This window comes from Vipera ursinii, assembly GCF_947247035.1.
Source record: "Vipera ursinii genome assembly, chromosome: 5".
NCBI lineage: Eukaryota > Metazoa > Chordata > Lepidosauria > Squamata > Viperidae > Vipera > Vipera ursinii.
Window position 1 is genome coordinate 16,315,113 of NC_139518.1, and position 22,575 is coordinate 16,337,687.

The 22,575-nt window shown below is 38.1% G+C and overlaps 1 protein-coding gene across 2 annotated transcripts in view; it reads left to right on the top strand.

Annotated features, from left to right (window-relative positions):
- Positions 1 to 16,675, top strand: part of TNIK (TRAF2 and NCK interacting kinase) — a 150,712-nt gene extending 134,037 nt beyond the window's left edge. For both annotated transcript variants that reach the window (XM_083364459.1, XM_083364460.1), the window contains 9 exons: positions 1,565 to 1,679; positions 2,803 to 2,973; positions 5,002 to 5,145; positions 8,333 to 8,467; positions 9,996 to 10,096; positions 11,938 to 12,087; positions 13,749 to 13,908; positions 14,572 to 14,711; positions 16,288 to 16,675. In XM_083364459.1, coding sequence (XP_083220585.1) covers positions 1,565 to 1,679; positions 2,803 to 2,973; positions 5,002 to 5,145; positions 8,333 to 8,467; positions 9,996 to 10,096; positions 11,938 to 12,087; positions 13,749 to 13,908; positions 14,572 to 14,711; positions 16,288 to 16,371 — 1,200 coding nt within the window. In that variant the 3' untranslated portion in view covers positions 16,372 to 16,675. The remainder of the gene's footprint in view (positions 1 to 1,564; positions 1,680 to 2,802; positions 2,974 to 5,001; positions 5,146 to 8,332; positions 8,468 to 9,995; positions 10,097 to 11,937; positions 12,088 to 13,748; positions 13,909 to 14,571; positions 14,712 to 16,287) is intronic.
- The last annotated feature ends 5,900 nt before the right edge of the window (positions 16,676 to 22,575 follow it).

The following is a 22,575-nucleotide window of genomic DNA, read 5'->3' on the forward strand; positions in this document are numbered from 1 at the left end:
TTAGGGAGGGCTATAAAGCACTGTAAAGCGGTATATAACTCTAAATGCTATTGCTATTTTGGAGGCACAGGGCTGTTTCCAAAGAAAATTATCCAAATACTGAGAATTCTTTTTCCTTGATTTCCTACATACAAATACTCCCCCCCCCCCAAAAAATACAGTTATTCCTCAACTTACAACCACAATTACGACTGGAAAATTTGTCATTTGAGTGGCATGGTTGTTAACTGAGGCATCATATGACCGCACTCAATTTTACTGCCTTTTTTGCTGCAGTCTTTAAATGAGACATTACATGATTTGCGATCTTCCCTGTTGGCTTCCCTATTGATGTGGCTTGATCATAAGTCACGTTTTTCAGTGTCGTCATAGCTTCAAACCATCATTAAACAAATGATTGTAAGTCTATACAATCTATACCCCTTTTTTTGAAAAAAGTAACCTCTGATTCACACATTTGTTTTAGGCAACTAAATATTGGAAAACAAAGAAATTAAACCCAACAGAATTTATACCTTCTTGGGAGTCACTTAGGATGGTGCACTTGTTTTCTGGGACTTGGGAAAGGAAGAGAATTAGGTGATGTATTAATTAGGAAAAAGGGGGGGGGGAGTCATTATGGACACTAGTACAGAAAGAGGGCAGAATACTGTCCCAATTACCTTTTAGGAAATTTGCAGCTGCCGATCTGTATAACTAAACATTCCACTGTATCACCAAGTAGCCTGTAGGTGCAGTTAGAAGGTATGTTTCTGAACTTTTGAACCCTCTGGTTTTGATACTGCCTTTGCATAAAAATGTAGGGATGGACTGGATCATCAGTGCTAGCTGGAAATATTTGGGTTATGTAAACTGTGCTAGCTTAGCATAACGCCAGCTTGGTGTAGTAATTAAGGCACTAGGCTAGAAACCAGGAGACTGTGAGTTCTAGTCCTGCCTTAGATATGAAACCAACTGGGTAACCTTTGGCCAGTCACTCTTTCTCAGCCCTAGGAAGAAGGCAGTGGCAAACCATTTCTGATAAATCTTGCCAAGAAAATGCAAGGTCTTCTCCAGGCAGTTCTCGGGAATCAATACCAACTCAAAGATACACAGAAACACATAGTGCTAGACCAGTTCCTCATCTAAACTGGTTTTGCAAAATTCTACCTGCCCTGGGTTTTGAATGAAGCTCTTCCAGGTTCCATATACAAGAGTTCACACATAACATAGCAGTCCTGGCTTTTTCATCACTTGATGAAATGCAGCTGAATATATCAGATGGCTCTGCTGGAAAGGATTGTTTTGCCTCTCAAAAGAGACAATCGCAGTGATGCTTATTTGATAATGAAGCGTTGGTGTGGGAAAAATGCTAGCTCTCTCTGCTATATGAGCCACAAAAGGTCATTTACACCTGTAATCACCACTAGATACTGCAGGAGTGAATTAATAAGCCAATAAAACCAATAAGCAAACCAAGATCTGCTCATCTGTGCATAGACATCATTGTTACACAGGGATACCATGGATGATTTGGGTGATGATGACAAGCTCATGAATCATTTCTGTGTTCTTCCCTTTGTAGTATGGCATGGGGAGCAGTACAAAAGCTTCTTTCACCCCATTTGTGGACACCAGAGTGTATCAGACCTCTCCGACTGATGAAGATGAAGATGATGATGAAGAATCCACTGCTACAGGTAAATTTATTTAGCATATGGCATGAAATACATGGATAGCAGTAGGAAGGACATATAGAAGGAACACCTAGTGTAACAGTAACAGAGTTAGAAGGGACTTTGGAGGTCATCTAGTCCAACACCTTGCTCTCACAGGAGACTTATGCTATTTCTGATAAATGGCTGTCCAGTCTCTTCTTAAAAGCTTCCAGTGATGGGGCACCCACAACCTCCGAAGGCAATTTGTTCCACTGGTTAACTGTTCTCACTGATAGGAATTTTCTCCTTAGTTCTAGGTTGCTTCTCTTCTTGATTAGTTTCCATCCCTTGTTTCTTATCCTGCCTACAGATGCTTTGGTAAATAAATTGGCCCCCTCTTCCTTGTGGCAGCCCTTCAAATATCACTTTGAATCTCAACCAAATTTCAACCAAAAATCAACTTATGGAATCCAGAAGACACATCTTCTTGGTAGCTGCCACTTCTCTGTGGAATAATGTACTCCTTGGGGTCCATATAGCTCGAACCCTGTTAGGCTTCTATAAAACCATAACAACTGGTTCTTTCAATAGACCTTGGAGTAGAGTGGTATCAGATCCCTGATGGTAGTTGATGGGAAATATGCTTGTGTTAGGCTGATCCTCCTTGATGTCTGTAATATATTCTTCTGCTGATTCTGTTTTTTATTTTTTGTTATTATTCTTACTTGATGACTTAAACCTCTTGTATAAGCTGCCTAGAGTCACTTCGTGATTAAAGCTTCATATAAATTTATAAAATAATTTGCTTCATAAAATAAGCAAACCAGATGCCCTTTTTGTCTTTTACCTATTTCAGTCTGGGCCAGTGTTGAAACAAAGGTTTAAGTTGCATCTTCTCCTTATTTTTAATGTTCAAGAAGGCTTATGGGGGCATATTTGGTGAGGGTTGGCCTTTGGTTTGTAGGATACCAGCTTTCCATTTTTTAGTTAAAGAGAATTTATTAAAATGTAAATAGTCGGGACGAGAGGTCCAGGTACCATATTGGATGCTATGTTGCATTCCTAGACCATTACAGAATCGTCCAATTAAAATTTGATGAAATCCCTCAGTCACATATTTAACAAAGCTACTACTGTCCTGTTGTGTGTTTTTTTCCCTTTTCAGCATTATTTACCAGTGAACTGCTGAGGCAAGAACAGGCCAAACTTAATGAAGCAAGAAAAATTTCTGTAGTAAATGTGAACCCCACCAACATCCGTCCTCATAGTGACACTCCAGAGATCCGAAAGTACAAGAAACGCTTCAATTCAGAAATTCTGTGTGCTGCTTTATGGGGTATACATTTCATTATTCATGTAAATAGTTGAAACAAAGTCTGTATGATAAAAGAGGGTGAGAAGAAAAAAAATACTTATGTTCAGAAGATAATAGAATTTAGCCCAGTGTTTCTATTGCAGTTCTCTGACTGGATACGTGGAAATGGGCATGCAGATGTTAAGACGTTAAAGTCAACCATGACCATTTGTGTCCATCAAGTCTGAGCAGAAGCTTTTTTTATGGTTTTACTGGTACTGCAGTTGGAATACTTTGCAGATCATATATTTAATATGACTTACATTAAAGTAGAATTTCCTGAAATTGGCGAGAGCTGCAATAATTACAATCCCTTGGCTTTGAATAGAAAATGAAAATAGTTTAATACAGCAGTCTGTTCAAAATTCTAGCCTCTTTCTACAGCAGTGACTATAACTATATGCCCCATAGAGATGTTAATGTGGAAATAGTAGCCATCAGGGTTAAGAAGAAAATATTTGAAAGAAAAGAGGATGAGGGGACCTTGGTGCTCTCTGAGCTTGGCTGTTTTCTTGCAGACATTTTATTACCCTAACTGCACTGACGATGTTAATCTTGTTTGGGTAATAAAATGTCTGCAAGGAAAAAAAAAAACAAGCTCAGAGAGCAGCATGGACTGCTCATTTCAATCCTGATATTCTCTATCACGAGAGAGCATGGTAGCTTGAAGGAGTAAAATCAGTACAAGTGTATGCAGTTAGATGTAAGACAAATTCAGATATTCTCTCCCTGAAATAGCTGAGTTGTCTTTTGTTAGCAGGTTACATGGAGGTGGTTTGTAAACCGGCTTCTTGCTTAAAATGCTGTCAAGTTAGTCAGTGAAGATCCCCATCTAGGGTAACAAATGTACCAAGTTCAGTTAGCACTTCTTATCCTCAAATGGAAGATTTCTACATACATGCATTTTTTCCCCCACTGACATTGTTTGCATATAACAGGAGAACCTAAGAAGCTCCATTCTACCCATGTTCGGCCTCACATATATACTTTTACCACACCGCTCAAACGACAGTGCTTTTGTTTGACTTCTTTGGGCTTATAATTTTGCCGCCTTCTCAACTGCATAACGTGTAGCATCCCGTCCATTTCATCCTCCGTGATTTGTGTGGGAAAATCAGAAACCGCTTCTTTCAATAACATCCTTAGCATTCAGATTCTGCTGTGCTTTTCAAATAAAACTCAGGTCCATTCAGGAAGTGCATCTAGGAGGTGAAAATATTAGATTTCAAGCATAGAAAAATCCAAGAATGGTGAATAAAATTATGAATTAAATTAAATTGTGTTTGAGTAATTACTAGAGTGGCTAGGCCAGGGGTAGGCAACCTTGCTTTTTATGACTCGTGGACTTCAACTCTCGCTCAGGAATTCTGGGAGTTGAAGTCCACGAGTTATAAAAGAGCCAAGGTTGCCTACCTCTGGGCTAGGCCTATGGCCAGATATCTAGAGATCATTTAGCCATTGAACAGTGGCATCAAAACTGAGTTAAAGGCACACGTACAATCAATGAATCTCTTGGAAAGGATTCCCAACTCAGGGCAGAGAAGGTACATGTCTTATCTTTCAGATATGCTTATATGACTTGTCTTTTTTCTTGATCATAGGCCAAATTGAATGAAATAAAGCATGATTGCAGGACCAAAGCTTTCCTAATTTCTCTCCCTAAGCAAATGAAGTATATAGCCAATAGTGAGGCCCTTGGTTGAAATGAATAAGATGGTTAAAAGATATTTCTGATTATACTGTTTTTTAAATACCAATCGTGTAAAACTCCGGATTGCAAAAACTATCTTGAAGAGATACTCTTCCCCCATTTTGCCTCATGGGGCAATGAACAGTTCCATCTATGGTCATGCATAGATGGTTTCCCAAATATTACTTTTATCCTTATAAAAATCATTGATTCACTAGCTAACTGCAGCGTTGCAGCTTTACTTTTAACGTTCTTATTTTGTCATTGTTGATTCACAGTGACCCCAATTTTTGTTTCATCTCCTTCTTTCCCTTATGTAGGTGTAAACTTGCTGGTAGGAACTGAGAATGGGCTTATGCTGCTGGATCGGAGTGGACAAGGAAAAGTGTACAATCTGATCAATAGGAGACGGTTCCAACAAATGGATGTGTTAGAAGGCCTCAACGTCCTTGTAACTATCTCAGGTATAATCACAAAACACACCATACTTCCATTATCCTCCTGGTGTCTTCCAAACTTGTAATTCCACCTGTAGTGAAAACCAAGATATATTTTGCAGGTTTTCAGTAAAGAGGTTAGTAAGATTAGGACTGGATCATTCTGTGTTAGTGATGAGTTAACATAAGTTTAGGCTCTAATTGCCCTTTCATTTAAACAAGAACAGGTGACCAGTCTCACCACTACCACCCTGCGTATCCTTCAATCTGCTCCATACCCAAAAGATGTATAGGAAAATCAAGCCATTGTCAGATGGAAGCAGTAGATGTACAGTGCCCCATAAACTACGGAAACAAACAAATATAGTATTTTTTTATTTCATTAAGAAGAAAACAAGCAAAGTATATTCACATGACATGCTAAATCATTGCACATGGCTCACATGAATGCACGAACCACCTTATTTATGTTCAAAAGTAGTACAGTATATGCTGACGCAGAGATCTGTGAAATCCTTTGATCAGTTCAGAGGGACCTGCTCAGATTGGTCTGCTGATTTAGTTTGTCAGAACACCTTCTAATGGAAACCTTGATGCTCTAAGGCAGGGGTGTCAAACTCAATTTCATTGAGGGCCGGATCAGCATTGCGGTTGCCCTCAAGGGGCCGGGTGGGTATGGCCAGGATGGGCGTGGCCTACTGGGTGGGAGTGGCTAGAGTGTGTATGGCCTACTGGGTGGGCATGGCCAGCTCTACATCGTTCGCATCAAGGGTGCCTATGGGGGCCCGGGCAGGAGTGGGACAGATCTGAGGGTCTCTGGCAGAAGGAGGGTCTCTGGGCCAGGGCCAAGGCAGCGGGAGCCGTTCCCTCACTGTTTCCAGGATGGCTTCGGGGGCCACATGAAACCACTTTGTGGGCCACATCCGGCCCCCGGGCCTTGTGTTTGACATGTCTGCTCTAAGGTTTCAATCTAATCTAGTGGATAGTTTGGCTTCAGCATATGCCAGATCGGATTGTCTCTTTTCTGAGCTCTCTTCAGAGTCCTGAAAGATTCTGAATCCAATAGAACTTTTTCTTCAGTTGTTTTGCCAGATTTTCATCTTTCTGACGTCTAGCATGCCTAGACTAAAGGAGATGTTAGACTACTAAATCATTTGAGCTTTGTGTACTTCACTGAAAATTCTCCTTGCTCCCTCTCTTGCTAACTTTACATAGTCATAAAGTTGATTATATATTCATAATCATGAAGCAATACATAATCATCTTTAATTTCTGTCCACTAAACCAGCAATAAGCAAATGGTGCTGTCAGGATCCTTGGCCATTGACCATGCTAGCTGGATCAGAAGAGTGAGGATTTTTTATATATAATTGTATGAAGAATTCTGATTACAATATAAAAATGAATACAAGTTAAACTTAGATAAAGAAAGGAAAGAATGAAAGATGCAGGAACAAAGAAAAAGAAATAAGAAAAGGAAAAGAAAGAATATAGTAAAAAAACCCACAAATATATAAAGAAGTGACTTTCAACTTTCAAAACAAGCGTAAACAAATTTAGTAACTCTTCACTCTCTATAAGATTACTAATAAATATGTCCATACCCTATCTTATTCCTTATCTATAAGCAAATTCATAAAACATCAGTTCTTCAATTCTGGTGTCAGCAAAAAAAATTGTAAAAGTTAACAAAATGTCTTATTTTAACCTTGATCAAATAAACCAACTTTACATTCTCTCCTTTTGCTTCTAACAGTCTTAATCCTTAATCCAATCAAATACCATAGAAAGATTTTATTTCTCTTCAATTCTTTATTCATTTGCACATATTTCTTCAATGATTTATCGTCTTCTTTGTAAATGCAATAAGGAAAGATTTTCTAAGTCATTCTCATTTGTATTTCCCCTTTAATTTTTAAAACATAATACTACTACTACTACTACTACTACTACTACTACTAATAATAATAATAATAATAATAATAATAATAATAATAATAATAATAATAAAGTTGGAAGGGACCTTGGAGGTCATCTAGTCCAACCCCCTGCTCAGGCAGGAAACCTTATACCATTTCAGGCAAATGGCTGTCCAGTCTCTTCTTAAAAACCTCAGCCAATTTCTTTTCTATATCCAGTAAAGCACCCTTTTCCAAATCATTCTCTTGACCCATCATGCATAGTTTCACCTTCTCTGTCTAGTCAGATAAAATTTGTTCCACATCTGTCTTCCTTAATCTCATCAACTTCTCTTGGACACGGTCCATCTACACAAGCAGATTTCATTGGCTTCTGTTCTTCAAAGATCTCCTTTAATATTTCTGAATGAATGATTGTGTGTAAATATAAATTCCGCAAGTCCCAATATTAACTGACATCAAGAACAGGCTTGTATTTTTTTTTCCCCTTCTGCTTAGAATCTTTAGTTCCCTCTAGTGTCCAAATTCTAAAATCTTAAAGTAAATTATCTTTGTTATGGCTTACAATAGCTAGGACAGCCGAAATAAATCTGTTTTCTAAGAGAAACTATTTATTTTTTATAATTAATTCCAAAATCTTGCAGTGAAAGTCCATTTCACTAAGCTTGTAAGCCGCCCTGAGTCTTCGGAGAAGGGCGGGATATAAATGGAATTAAAATAAAAAAATAAAATAAAAAAAATAATTTTTTCAAATCTATCTTGACCAGTTAATCCATTTTATAACTTTCTTAGATCAATGTTATAGTTAACTTTTTCTGTTTATTTCAAATTCTTTAAATTCTTAAAATTTAGAATTATTTTGTTTGTTTGTTCAGAGCTGAAGGTAAACTCAACCCATGAAGGCTTTTCAATTTTGTCATTCCAAAGGTCGCTAATGCCTTTAAGATGGTTAATAGGCCATTTCCAGAAAAGATTAGAAAGTGAAATTGTGAACTTGGTGTCCTTTAAAAGGCTCCACCATGTTTGCAAGCAAGAGGGCTAATCCTTTCGGGTCCCAGTGCTCACATTCATAGAAAACCATTGCTGTCTGGCCTTTTTGTGAAAAGCAGCCATTTGGAATACATGTGGGTGATCTCCAATCCTCTGCTTATCTGGGGATAATATCCCACAAGTTAACTTGCTTGAACAGGACAATGAATCTGGAAAAAGTAAATGAATTAAAATATTGTCTATAGTTAGTGAAGTCTATGTATACCGTAGTCTGTGTAGAAAAAATGAGCTCCATATTTCAACAGGAAAGAAGAACAAGCTTCGAGTTTACTATCTTTCCTGGTTAAGAAACAGAATATTGCACAATGATCCAGAAGTAGAAAAGAAACAAGGCTGGATCACTGTAGGTGATTTGGAAGGCTGCATTCATTATAAAGTTGGTAAGTATAAATCAACTACACAAATACTGGTGGAAGCCCTGTTGGGTACAGAGCAAGCAAACTCATACCACATTCCTACCACTTAAAAGCCATACAGGACTTTGTAGCCTCTCAAGCTGAACCCTCCTTATTGATAACAATCTCTAAATATTCCATACGAGTCTTATGGCTAAACCAGCAATTGCATAAATAGTTTTCTGAAACAAGTTGGTTGGTGACATACGTTGTCATGACGTATACATAGGATAAATTATTCCCTACTTGATTCACAGGAGCTATTATTACAGGGGTTGGACATGCACACATTGGACTTGTTATGAATAGGTTTGTGTTCCAGTGTCATGTGCAATTCATATATGTAAAATTGGATCATGAATGGAACTCTTATCTTTATTTCCCCAATTTTCCCAAAACATTAATCATCAAATGGATCTCTTTGTTTTGGTCAAGTAATTGAAAGCATTGCACTGGATCCATATCGACGGTTTGTAGAGACCTACTCTGTGTGTCTCTTGCGTAGAGACCTACTCTGCTTTGGCAAAATCTACTTTCCTGAAGTTACTGTTTTAAATAAATTATTTTCATTATCGTAAACATTTTCTGATCATCATGTTCTAAGCTTAAATCATATATTACTTACTGCAGGAATGTAGACAGTTCTGTACTTACAAACAGTTTATGTTCCAAGAGGCTAATTGTAAGTCCATTTTGTTTGTAAGTCCAAACAAATATAAAAACATGCACAATCCAATTCATATCTTTCATATGTTTTTAAATTGTGATTTAATTTTTGTGGCTAGACTTAATTTAATTTATTTTAATTTTATATTGGATTTTTTTAAAATTTTGCCTTGTAAACCGCCCTGAGTCCTTTGGGAATAGGGCGGTATATAAACCAAATAAATAAATAAATAAATATCTTACATAATTGGCAATTATGCCTTAATACCTGATGGCAATGGCTGACAGGATGGGGTAGCATCCAAAATGGCATACATTCAGCCTCCCAATGTGTGATGGTGCTGCCAAGCATGTGTATGCACACACCATAAATTAACCCCTTCCTATATTCTCCTACTTTCTGGGATCTTCCAGATTGGGGTTGACATGTTTGTTCATATTGGTGAAAGTACGTAACTCAAAAGTTTGTAAGTAGAGAACTCTCCGTATTAAAGATATTGTCACATGTGAAATTACTTTTCTCAGCTTAAATCCAGTTTACTTCCAGGTACCACATGCCTTTCTTCGAACACCTGCATTTGTATTAATTTGAGTACTCTAATTATTATAAAAGCTCAAAATATGTTGCCACTTTTAATTTGCTTAAGATACGGTAAACATTTGAGTGACAAATAAAATAGACAAGTAAATCAAAACGGTTGCCTTTATGTGTAAAGGATAGCATCCAGGTATATGAAGAAGCCTGATTCTGATTTTCTGTGCTCTTTTTTTGAGAAAAAAAATCAGTTTTATATTTCAGTTTATGTAAATAGGATGTTTAAAAATTTTAGTTCTATTTCAATTTTAGTGAAATATGAGAGAATCAAGTTCTTGGTGATTGCCTTAAAGAATGCTGTAGAGATATATGCTTGGGCTCCTAAACCTTATCACAAGTTTATGGCATTTAAGGTATGTTTTGTGTTATTACCAAAAAAAATCACTACTCATACATTTATTAATAGGGGTTTTTTTGCAGATAAAATATATGTCATTCATTACTGGTACTTAACTACCTACAGCAAATAATGACTTCAACCCATGCCCTTGGCAAGAAAATTAATACAACATCATTAGAGCTGCTTTTTTACCCATTGAAGTTCTTAGCAATCAAATCTGACTGTGCCGCTATTAAATTGCTAGCTGTGCTCTGACTGAAAGCCATATTTGATGGGCTGCATATATATCTGAGTGTCTGTAAGACTCAGCACTGCAGTAATGTCCTGGATTTTACAAAGACCACAGTCCACATAATTAGCCAGCAGATTTAACATTTAAGTGATAGTTCCTTCCATCTAAGGACACGAGTTAGGAGAGTGATCCAAGCCACTCTGCCACAATCTGTGTACATCCCAAAGAGGCCAAATGAGGATTCAGAACAATTTGGTAAAATTGAACCATTTGTGTCTGGGTTGTTTCCCCTTTCTGATGTTTTATAATAATTTTGTTATTCTTCACTAAGGAATTTAAAAGCAAATAAATAGTGTACAGCCTAGTTAGTCCAAGATCTGAATGTGAGGGATTTGAAATGCTCATCTCAAAGAAGAAGTAACAATGCAATCCTCAAGATCTTCTGCACCTTGGATTAAATCAGAACTTAAAAGGGATTCCTATTTAGTCCTAGATATCCATTTTTTAGAATTCTATTCCAATTGTTTTAACTTGGGCAATCATTTAATCTCTTTTTAATGTTTGTATTTAGTATTTTATTCTGCCCTGTGAACCGCCCTGAGTCCTCAGGGAGAAGGGCGGTATACAAATATTATTAAATTAAATTAAATTTAAACCTAAAACCTTCTTTCTGTTCAGTTTTTAAGTGTAACGAGATGTACAGAATTATTGCAGCATGGGTGGAGAGTACAATTCAAGTTTCTCAAGAAACATTAGAACATATTAAATATTTCTAACATATTGAAGAGTTACCTTGAAGTAAAATTGGTGGCCTATATAAATTTAATTAAGTAATTACCTATCTTGGTGGCCCTTGGAAACTATAGTTTTCTTAATGAGTTTTACAAATTCTCGCTGAACGAATGTGTGGAATGGGCTCATTCTCAAGAAATCCTTAAAATAAAGAGTCAGACTTTCCTATGGAACTTTAGACATTCTTGTAATAGATCAATATATTTAAAAAGCTTAATTAAATTAAAGCCCTACATGGCTTAGGCCCGGGGTACTTGCAAGACCACCTGCTGCCATTGTCAACCTCCCATCGCCCGGTTCGCTCCCACAGAGTCGGCCTCCTCAGGGTGCCGTCGGCCAGGCAATGCCGGCTGGCGACCCCCAGGGGGAGAGCCTTCTCTGTGGGCGCGCCGACCCTCTGGAATGAGTTGCCTCCGGAGCTGCGGATGGACCCTGACCTTCAGTCCTTCCGCTGTGACCTGAAGACCTGGTTGTTCCAACAAGCGGGCCTGGACTGACTACGGTTTTTAATTAGGCTTTTTACTGGGTTAAATTGTCTCGTAATTTTGCATTTATTGTTTAATTCTCTTTTAAATTTTTTACTCTATTTTTTTATTTTTATTGTTGTGAGCCGCCCTGAGTCCTCAGGGAGAAGGGCGGCATATAAATTTAATCAAATCAAATCAATTAGGTCTAAATCTGCAGAGATTGTAAACTAGTAGAAATAGAGCAGGGCATCTTAAGAAGGAGAATGTCAGATTGTCACTTTGTTACCACCGGATCCTAATTATTTGAATATTTATTTACTTATTTGGCTTCTCACAAAAAATTCATTGAGGGGATTTTAAAAGTCTTTTGCAGATCTTCAGCACAAACCATTGCTTGTTGACCTCACAGTAGAAGAAGGACAGAGGTTGAAAGTCATCTTTGGGTCACATACTGGCTTTCATGTTATTGATGTAGATTCAGGCAATTCTTATGACATCTACATACCATCTCATGTAAGTCTGAGGCTGCTCTATGGTTACTTTTGTGAATGTGATGGACAAATGGCCATAATAGTCTGGTGCCGTTTAGCTATAATTATTAACCATTTGTTCTGTATCCTCTGGAAAGTCTTTCTTTCAGATTCTGTCATCAAAAGAAATAATTCAGCTGTAGAAATCTCTGGAGGGCCTTTATGATAGCTGTAATTTTGGAATGTCCTGTGGCAGAAGACTTCTTTGTACTCATGAATGAAGGCAAATATTCATGTCCCAGGATAATGTTGCAGGATCCAATCTGGGTCTGTCACCGGGACCAGAGGTTTAGTCTTCCGAACTTTTGGACTCGTGCTGGAGCCCATCTTCAGGGACCTTCTCTCTAGCAGAGTGTGTGCTGTTCTCTGTGTGGTATTTATAGTGCCTGTTGTAAATGCCTTTTTAGTTGTTGATTGGGTTGGGTTGATGGCTGGCTTTAAAGTCATTGGCTGTTGTCCCAAAGATGCTTTTTCAAGAGGCAACTGGACCTTTTTGCTGAAGAAGCTTCTTGCATGAGAAGCGAAACGTCTTCAAAGAAAAACAAGAAAGTCCAGTTGTTTCTTGAAAAAGCATCTTTGGGACAACCATGACCTGGATGACTGAGAATCTCCCTAAAAGTTGTTGGCTGTTGTTTGCTTGTGTTGTCCAGCCCTCACCTTCTAAATACTTGATATGCTGGTGGTAAATCAGCACTCCTGTTGACTGACGGAGGGCCTGTTTCCCAGGCTTCAATCACTTCCCTGTCTGTTTTGTGATTGAAGCCTGGGAAATGGCCCCTTGTCAGTTAACAGGAATGCTGATTTACCACCAAACGTAGGTAGAAGGCGAGGGCCGGGCAGCACAAGCAAACGTCAACTAATGACTTAAAAACCAGCCATCAACACACCCCAATCAACATCTCAAAAGCCACACACAACAGGCACTATAAATGCCACACACAGAACAGCACACTGCTAGAGAGAAGGTCCCTGAAGATGGGCTCCAGCATGAGTCCAAAAACTCGGAAGACTAAACCTCTGGTGCCGGTGACAGACCCAGATTGGATCCTGCACTCTTTATACTATTTCCATTTATAGTTACATATTTCTAACATTGAATGCTGCTGTTCAGTGCTGTTTTCACTTTTAACTGGATTGAATTTTGTTTTATTATGTAAAGAATATTTTTTCCTCACAAGTTGCTATGAACATGTTTTTGCAGACTAGTAGAGTAGCATATCAAATACAAAATGCAATTAAGCAGAACCACTTAAACCAGAATATCCCTGCTCATATTAATGCATTTTTAAAAAGGAATATGTCCAAATATTTGTCTCAGATACTAAACCAGAGCTTAATTTGAGCCTGAGCTGTAAGAAGCTTCCCATTAATCTCAGAGCTCTTTTAGTTTGTCAGCCAAGTTTTCATAAACCTTCTGTCTTATGGGTAGACTATAGATATAACTCTGGCAAGCTTGTCAGAAGACATAGCCAGTGTGCAGTCAGTAATCCTGGAAGCACATCTAATATCACTGGGCTGATGATTGCTCTATTTTAGTCTACTTATTTTCCAAAGGAAAGTGACCTATACCAAAGCAAGTTGACCCTTCTTATCCTGAAAATGTGACTTAATGCTGGTTTGGGGGCTGTTCTGTTCTGTACACAGATTCAGGGCAATATCACACCTCATGCCATTGTCATCTTACCCAAGACGGATGGGATGGAAATGCTTGTGTGCTATGAAGACGAAGGGGTATACGTTAATACCTATGGACGCATAACAAAAGATGTTGTACTCCAGTGGGGAGAAATGCCCACTTCAGTGGGTATGTCAGTTCTTCTTCTTCTCTTTAGAGATAAAGATAGCAGTGACATAGATAGATACATTTAGAGTGAGGTGACCAAGAATTATGCTATCAAATTGTGTTGGAGAGGTCTGTTCAGTGTTTCTTGGAGTGCAAGGAGATCAAATCAGTCAATCCTAAAGGAAATCAATCCTGACTGTCCTTTGGAACGACAGATTCTGAAGCTGAAGCTCAAATACCTTGGCCACCAAATGAGAAAAAGAGGACTTTTTGGAAAAGAGCCTGATGTTAGGAAAGGCTGAAGGCAAAAGAAGAAGGGGATGGCAGAGGATGAGATGGTTAAATAGTGTCTTCAATGCAGCAGGCATGAGTTTGGAAGACTGAGGGTGAGAATGGGGGACAGGAGCCTGGGATACTATGGTCCATGTGGTGACAAAGAGTTGGACACAACTTAGCAACTGAAGAACGATAAAGCAAGAATTGGTTATTTTCCTCTATTTCAATGATGGAACCAAGATACCGATGAACCTCTACCTTATGTCATTTCTGCTGTAAATAATAATAACCTGCTAGGAAAGATACATGGTAAAACTTGCTTTTTTCCAATTGTTTTTAATAAGAATATATTATCAAATGTTTATAGGTTGTATGTTTTGTTTGTTTGTTTGTTTGTTTCATGACAAGCCTATATTCACTCCAATCAAATAATGGGCTGGGGTGAGAAAGCTATTGAGATACGATCAGTGGAGACAGGACATTTGGATGGAGTATTTATGCACAAGCGTGCACAACGGTTAAAGTTTCTATGTGAAAGAAATGATAAGGTAAGTCTATTTGCAGGACTCTTGACTGCTTAAGAGTAATTGTTCTCGGATCAGAGTGGATAGCCTCCAGCCCCCAAGGATTCTAACTCATTAGTTCTACCTGATTATGGGAATTTTAGTTTAGGAACATCTGTTCTATACTAACATCTGGAGGAGCCAGAGGGTCCATGTCCTTCTCCCCAAAACTGCACACTTGTTTGTTCTGAACTCCACAATCTCCAGATACGTAGATTTAACGTTTAGAATTTTCTGCAAAGAACCATGCTTGGTGGGGAATTCTATGGGCTGAAGAACTTACATCCCTTAAAGATTCTTAAAAGCAGGCTGGTCTTTCTGGTTGGTTATTTGAAAGGTATGCTGTAAAAATAGATCCATCATCCTCCCCTGCTTCCAGTTGCGAGTCAATTCAAAGTGTAAAATTCTGCAATCTGTTTTGCATAGTTGCTAACCAGACACACCTGAAAAGCTTATTTTGCTTTAAAAAGCAGCAAAGCTTTTTTTTCTTTTTAATAAAAATAAATATATGAAACATTTTGAGTATCCCTTCACCCAAAGAAATATCACAAAACATTCTGAAAACATGTCCTCATTCCATAAGAGAAAAAGGTCACCCTTTCCACACAAGTTGGACTGTACGAATAATTTCCAAATTTGAAAAGTAAAACCTCCAGAGTTTAGTTCACAACATAAATGTATTTAATCCTACTGATAGTTCTTACACCCAAAGAAAGCTTGTATGATCCCAGACATTGAAAGAATCCAAAGGACTTCCGTTATTTTATCAGATTCTCTCTTCAAAACGTATTAACAAGAGGGGGGGGGGGAAGTTTCTTTTTGAAAAATAGACTCCCAAAATCCCAGCCCTTCCAAAGGAGGTGAAAATCCTTGCAATCGTCTTCTACCCCAAACCCAATTTACAAAACATCACTATTCAATAAAGTAATTAATATAACAACTATAAATTTCCATTAGGAGAAAGCAAACAGTGATCTGGAATGTATGCCTGTAATCAGATAACTAATTTATGGCTGGGCATGGAACAGGAAGGAGCTTATGCCACTACAGAATTGGCCAGCAATTTGAATGGAAAAAGCACTGATTTCCCTGAGGTCTATGGAGATTCTCAATCATCCAGGTTGTGCTTGTGCCAAAGGGGCTTTTCCAAAAAGCAACTTGGACGTTCTTGGTTTTTTCCTTGAAAACGTTTCACTTCTCATCCAAGAAGCTTCTTCAGTTCTGACTAAACAGTAGGGAATAGAAGGATTTATATTCTTTGCAGTCCTCTGGTAATTAGCACTGATACAATCAGCTCGGTGCCCTCTATCACACATTGTGTGGGAATTCTGGGAGTGTGGTCCAAAAAACATGAAGAATGGTTTTAAAAACTTGTTCAGAGTTTTTTTAAGATAAAAGTAGCAGTCATAGTTGTTTAAACGAATGACCAAGCAGAGAAACTAAGCAGACATTTTCAATTAAGTCTCTTGGGTCCTTCTGATTAAGTGTATGTGCTGGAGGGAGGAAGAGATGTTGTTTTTTTTCCATTTATATTTAATCAGAATGCTTTCTTTCCAAACAGGTATTTTTTGCATCGGTAAGATCAGGGGGAAGTAGCCAAGTATTTTTCATGACCCTGAACAGAAATTGCATGATGAATTGGTAATGAAAGAGCACTTGGTGTTTATTTTGATGCCAAGATGTGTTAAATTTCGAAGGACATTGGAATTTGCAGAGTTATACTGTCAAGGCAAGTGAAGAAGAAGAAGAAGAAGAAGATATTGTGGATCCTGTTGCTTTCTTCGGTGATCACAGTCTGCTCACGCAGCCACATTCTGAGAACACGACACACTTTTTCCATTGTGATTTCAGAATGCAGGTTTCTTCAGGATTCTAAGAACGCAACTCTGAGCAGGAAAGGACCAACGCTGGAGAGGTTTAACTGAATAAATCTCTTTGAAGTGTTCAAACTAAGCTGTGATAAAATCGGCTCTAGGGTTTTTAAAAACAATTATTTTTTCCCCCTTGATCCTCAGTTTGTATGAATAGAGACAGGTCTTAAAGTTAAAACAGAATATCTGTTTTAATAATGTCTGCCTATTAGCACCGAATATATAGTATGATGTAAGGCAGATTCCCCTGACCTGGTGTCTTTTAGATGTGGTGGACTAGCGCTCCCATGATCATGGCTAGCGAGCCAAATGGGTATTTTTGTTTTGGAATGATGGGAGTTGTAATCAAACACATCTGTGGGGGTTAGGCTGAGAACTGCTGTTATAAAGTTATCACTTAAAACTGATGCAAGAGAGCACAATAAATGTACCATTTTTAATCTTTGTGTGAGAGGCCCTAACCATAGAGTGGCTACGTTTTGTAAACTTTTTTTTTTTTTGCTTTTATGGACATTTGTGAGGATTATTTTGTTGTGGTTGTTTTTGTTTTATTATTATTTTTGAAAACAGGTCAAGATATTTCAGATAAGAGTATAAATGAGATTTTGTCCCACTCCTTTGGGAAATCTAAATGGTTAGACTCCTAGCTTTGGAGTATATAATATGATCATGATAAAGTTAACTTTTTGTCTGTCTTTCAGTTCATACTACTTCTTCCCCAGCCTGGCCATCTCCAGATGGGTTGGGATGTCACCTCCCCAGATTCTCAGCCAGCAAGATCACAAGCCGAATACATCTGGCTGATCAATGCTCTTCTTTATAGATCTTTGCATAATGGTGCTCATTGATTTTTTAAAAAAACTAAACAGCAGTGCCATTCTTGTTAGTCATTCCCACTGGTTGCCTTTCTCCAAGCTGTAACACGAAAATATCTCTAAATGGGAAGCTAATTGAAATGTTGTAAGATTCCAAAGAATGCTCCTAGCAGCTTGATACATAAGGCATCTTAACTTGGATATGTTTGAATCCAAATCATACCTATTCTGTACAGTTGTACTTTACTTCGGGGGATAAGGGGGCATGATCCTTGTAGATACTGGTATGTTTTATTTCTTCCACTAAAATTACAAAGAGATAACATCATTCAGATATTTCCAAGATGGAAGTCCCAAATACAGATCAGTATTTTTTATCTAATGGTGTCCTATTCTCAATATGGAAAATCTTAATAAAATATTCATCTCTTGGTACAAAGAAGTGCAGGAGAAGGAGAGCAGATGAAAGGAGGGTTTCATTGATCAATTATTTGATATTTAGATTTCATCTTTCTGCCCTCCCCCTGTGTACCCATCTGTATAATGACCAACTATTGTGCAGAAGTATGTATGTTTTTAGTTTGAATTTATCTCTGTCTTTATATGCTTTGTTCAAATTATTTGTATTTTTAGATTAGTTATTTCCACTGTCTCCAGGCCTGGATTCTCCCCCTGGTCTCTGGATATAACATAATTGGATCTGTTTTGCTATTTTTAACCTACCTCATTTTTTTTATTTCAGTTGGCTTTTCCTTATTCACTTCTATAGATACTCAGAGAGTTTAACTGGTCAGTCCAAGGTATAGCTGAGTATTCTGCAGAGGCCAGGTTTTTGACAAGTGGAAAATTAACATCAAGCTCTTCATTTCCATTTTTCCCCCCTTCAACCATTCCATAACTTCAGAATTTTGATCGTATATGCCAGTCGATGCGACAGTGGTCACAATGCATTGGTCTGTGAGAGCAGTTGGCCCTAAACACACAACCATGCAAAGTCATCTATCCGAGAGGCTGCCCAAAATTATTTCACGCCAGGCGCTCCGAACATATTGCTGTGATTGTGCATACATGAAGTTGTGATTTACAAGCTCAGTTAGTCTATGCAGCTCTTGAAACTCATGAGAAGTCACTGATTTCTCTGAGACAGGTTTTGTGGATAGGCATAGGCAGTTGGATGGGAGAACTAATTGGTATCTTTCTTCATCACACATTCCATCAGAAATATGCTCATGTTTGTCATCCACATTCGAGTCTATCTCACTACCTGGCCTAGAGAGATGATGGTGATAGCAGTGCTGGCTACATGTACAGCCAGATGACCCTTACGGGTTAAGCATGCTCTGTCCTTAGTATTCAGTGTAATTGGTGCTTCCAAACTTTCTGAAGATAGTGTTGCTGGGCACCTTTAAACTTCATACTGTGTGGTGGCTTTTCTATAATAAAAACATGGTGGGAGGAGTTGGTGATCATCTAAGTCTGAAGATCTGTGTTGGAGCATCTTGTTTCTTCCCCCTTTAACAAGGGGCTAACATTTATTTCTGAAAGGGACATTCAAACCCACTCTGAGAGCATCAAAGTTGCACTTGGTCCATTTTTGGCTATGCTCACAAAAGGTTTAATTGGGATTCTTTTGTTATATTGTTTAGTTAGGGTTTTGCAAGCCTAACATTAATCCAACTTGTAAAGATCAAATGATTAATTTATGGCCAATTATTACCACCAGAAAATGTCATAACCGAATCTATAAAAGAGAGACAGTTTGATGTAGCGGCTCTTGGGGTAGAAACCAGGAGACCATGAGTTCTAGCCCTGCCTTAGTACGAAGCCAGCTGGGACACCCATAGGCCAGTCACACAGTCTCAGCCCTTGTAAGGAGGCAATGGCAACCCACTTCTGAAATCTTGCCAAGAAAACTACAGGAACCTACTAAGGCAGTCACCAGAAGACTGACTCAAAATGGAGTCATCCAAAAACCTCTCAAATTGAGCTCAACTTCTAGTTACTTCATAGACGCATCCATCTAGATTTCTTGACATTACTTGCTAATGTCTTCTATAGTCTTGGGCTTTCTTGGCTTCCATCTAAATACAAAATCTGTACTGATTTTTGTGATCAGCCAAGGTCAGCTAATGAAATATGCAAGTAATTTTAACAATAGATATTTATCTCTACGTATTGTTGCCCAGCCTCAAGTACTGTACTTTCCAGTACTTGGACTATTTGCTTTTGCCTCAAAAAATAATTTAATGGAATGATATATATTTTTTAAAAAAATGAAGTTCTCTACTTGAAGGAGAATACAGAAAATAATAAAATTAGATGCTGGAGAGACCTATAAGAACTTATCCCAAAGATAGAAAACAAATACAAGCAAGCAAATATATGGCTGTTGAGTGACATTCAGTATGCCTGAATCTGTGGACATTTTCTTCCAATGGAAGATACAAGCAAGGCATTTCTGTTAATATAAAGATTGCCCATCCTTTACCTTCCATTGTCATTGACCTATTTTTTATATATATATAAAGCTCAAAATTGGTGCTGAAAAGGGAGGGCTCACCACCTACCAACCACCAGCACTTTTATAACTTCAGTGCTTTTGTGTTGGCACCCAATGAAACTATTAAAAACCTAAGATAGAGGTTTCCATACGCTTACTTAGTATCATGCCAATTAATTTATGCCATTCCACACAAGGTATTTGTGACAATTCAGAACCATCTCTGGACCTGTCCAGTCTCATGACCTCAGGTATCTAAGAACCAAGTTGATGCTTAGTTGGTTCAGCTGCAATATCTCCACATTGCATCAAAACTGTTCTTTTCATTGGTGTTCCAGTATTGGGGAGAACTCTTGATTAATTTCATGTCCCAACTTCCTTTCCTCGCCCCCAGATGTTCAGCAGGAACACCATTCTCTGTGTTTTAAGGTTAATGATATGAATGTGACTATGAGTCAGCTTCAAAATTTTGGGGGCCTGGGACTGAGAGCAGAAACAACAGGCGTGCAAAAGTGCCATCAGTACTGTAATAATGAACAATTGTTAGAATAATGAGTCACCAACATTTAAGAATGTTGTCTCTTAAGCAAAAGAAATTATTGAAAGCTTTAGCAGCATTTTGCAATCTGACTAGGCTAGAACAATGAATTACCCCAACACCTACCTGGTGTCCTCCAATTGTAATTCCAAAAATTGCTGGTTTCAATTCAATGATGTATGAGAATTATGGGACCAACCCATTTTGAGGGTACCTGATTGAGGAAGACTTAATCCATGTTTACCATTTGTCATTCTTGAAATAGTCAGAAAGTGATGTCATTGCCAGCTTGAGCAATCCAAGCTAGACAGCCTGAGACCTAGGGTACATTTTTGCAACACTTAGCCATCCATCCACATAACCTTGATGGAGTACGCTAAAGATATACCCATCTTTCTTTTTCCTGGTCTATTCCATTACTCTTCCCAATGATGCCAAACGTATACCAAAAGTACTTGGCTGGATCTGTTTTTAGATAACAAAAACCTCAATTGGAGTCCCCTATTCATACCCCCATCCCTCAGTGCTCCTTGTGTTTCTTCCTTGCTGCTAAAATTAGAAGGTCCCATAAAGAAAACAACTCTATATTCCGTACATCAAATTGAGCAATAACATTTCCAACTCAGTTAAGTCTACAAGTGTAACTGCTGGGAACTGGTTTGAGTAAGAGCAAGTTTCATAACAACTGCCACCAGCTCTTTTATGTCTTTGCTGTGGTTACCTTTTAAACCAGAAGCTTCTTATTAAATTATGTTGAAAACAATGAGTTGTTTGTATCGTTTTTCATTCAGAAAAATAGCTTTTAAGTATTGGGTTTAAATATTCAAAGCACAAATGATGAGGCCCAAATTATCATACCATTTATATATTTATTTAGGGTATGGCATATGAGGGCAATTCAGAAATAAGCCTCTGTTTGGTTATCAATGACACCACTCGCAGATAACTTTTATCATACACATTAGAAAACTACAACATTAGTTACTTTTTGACATAATCACCATTCAAATTGAAGCACTTAATGTCTTACAAGGTTTAAAATTCCTTAGTAGTTGGCACCAAATCTGGGCTATGGTTGTGTGTGTGTGATCAAAAACATCCCAACAGAACTGCTTTAAAAGTTCTTGGGTGCATCTAGCGGTGTGCGGGTGAGCATTATCATGAACTAACACCACACCGGAAATGGTGCCATAGAAAATCCTGCCAAATGTGAAGATGCCAAAGGAGTACTGCTAGTGAAGTTCATGGAGCGTGGTTCGACCATCAATTCAGAATTCTACTGTGAAACATGAAAACTCAGATGAGCCATCCATAACAAGTGTCGGGGCATGCTGACTTCCAGTGTTATGTTGGTTCATGATAATGCTCATCTGCACACTACTAGACATACCCAAGAACTTTTGAAGCAGTTCTGTTGGGATGTTTTTGACCAGCCCACCCCCAATAGCCCAGATTTGGCACTGAGTACTTCTAGGATATTTCAAGCCTTGAAAGACGTTACGACACGTGTCTCAATTTGAATATTGATTATGTCAAAAAGTAATATAATGTAGTTTTCTAATGTGTTTGATATAAGTTCTGTATCTGCGAGTGTCCGTCATTGATAACCAAACGGAGGTTTATTTCCAAATTGCCCTTGTATATACATGGACTACCAATACAAATTAACATTTCAGCTAGATTAGTAGAACCCAATAAAATACAAATGTTGAAAAAGATCAGTGTTCAAATACCAATGTCTAGGCCATCTAACCATTGAAGCGCAGCGCTGCTTATTTTTTTAAAAATCGGGATACTGGAGTGATGATACGCCCTTGGCTTACAGCCAGTCATGATGTGATCTACAATTTGATGTGGGACCCCATAGTCACAGTGAGGGGAAGATGCTATGCCCCATTTATACAGAGAGTCCCGACAGACACCAATGTGAAGTGTGAATTCTAGCCAGGACTGTCCACTGCTGATGTGATAGTTCAAAGTTTTGTGGGGTCATTTATATCTCTCTTATAACTGAGCATTCAGCGACCCATTTGGATTATCATGCTTTGGACACATTATATAAAAACCCAGCTCTCTGGAGAAAGCTGTAATGCTTGGAAAGGTGGAAGGAAGGAAAAGAAGCAGA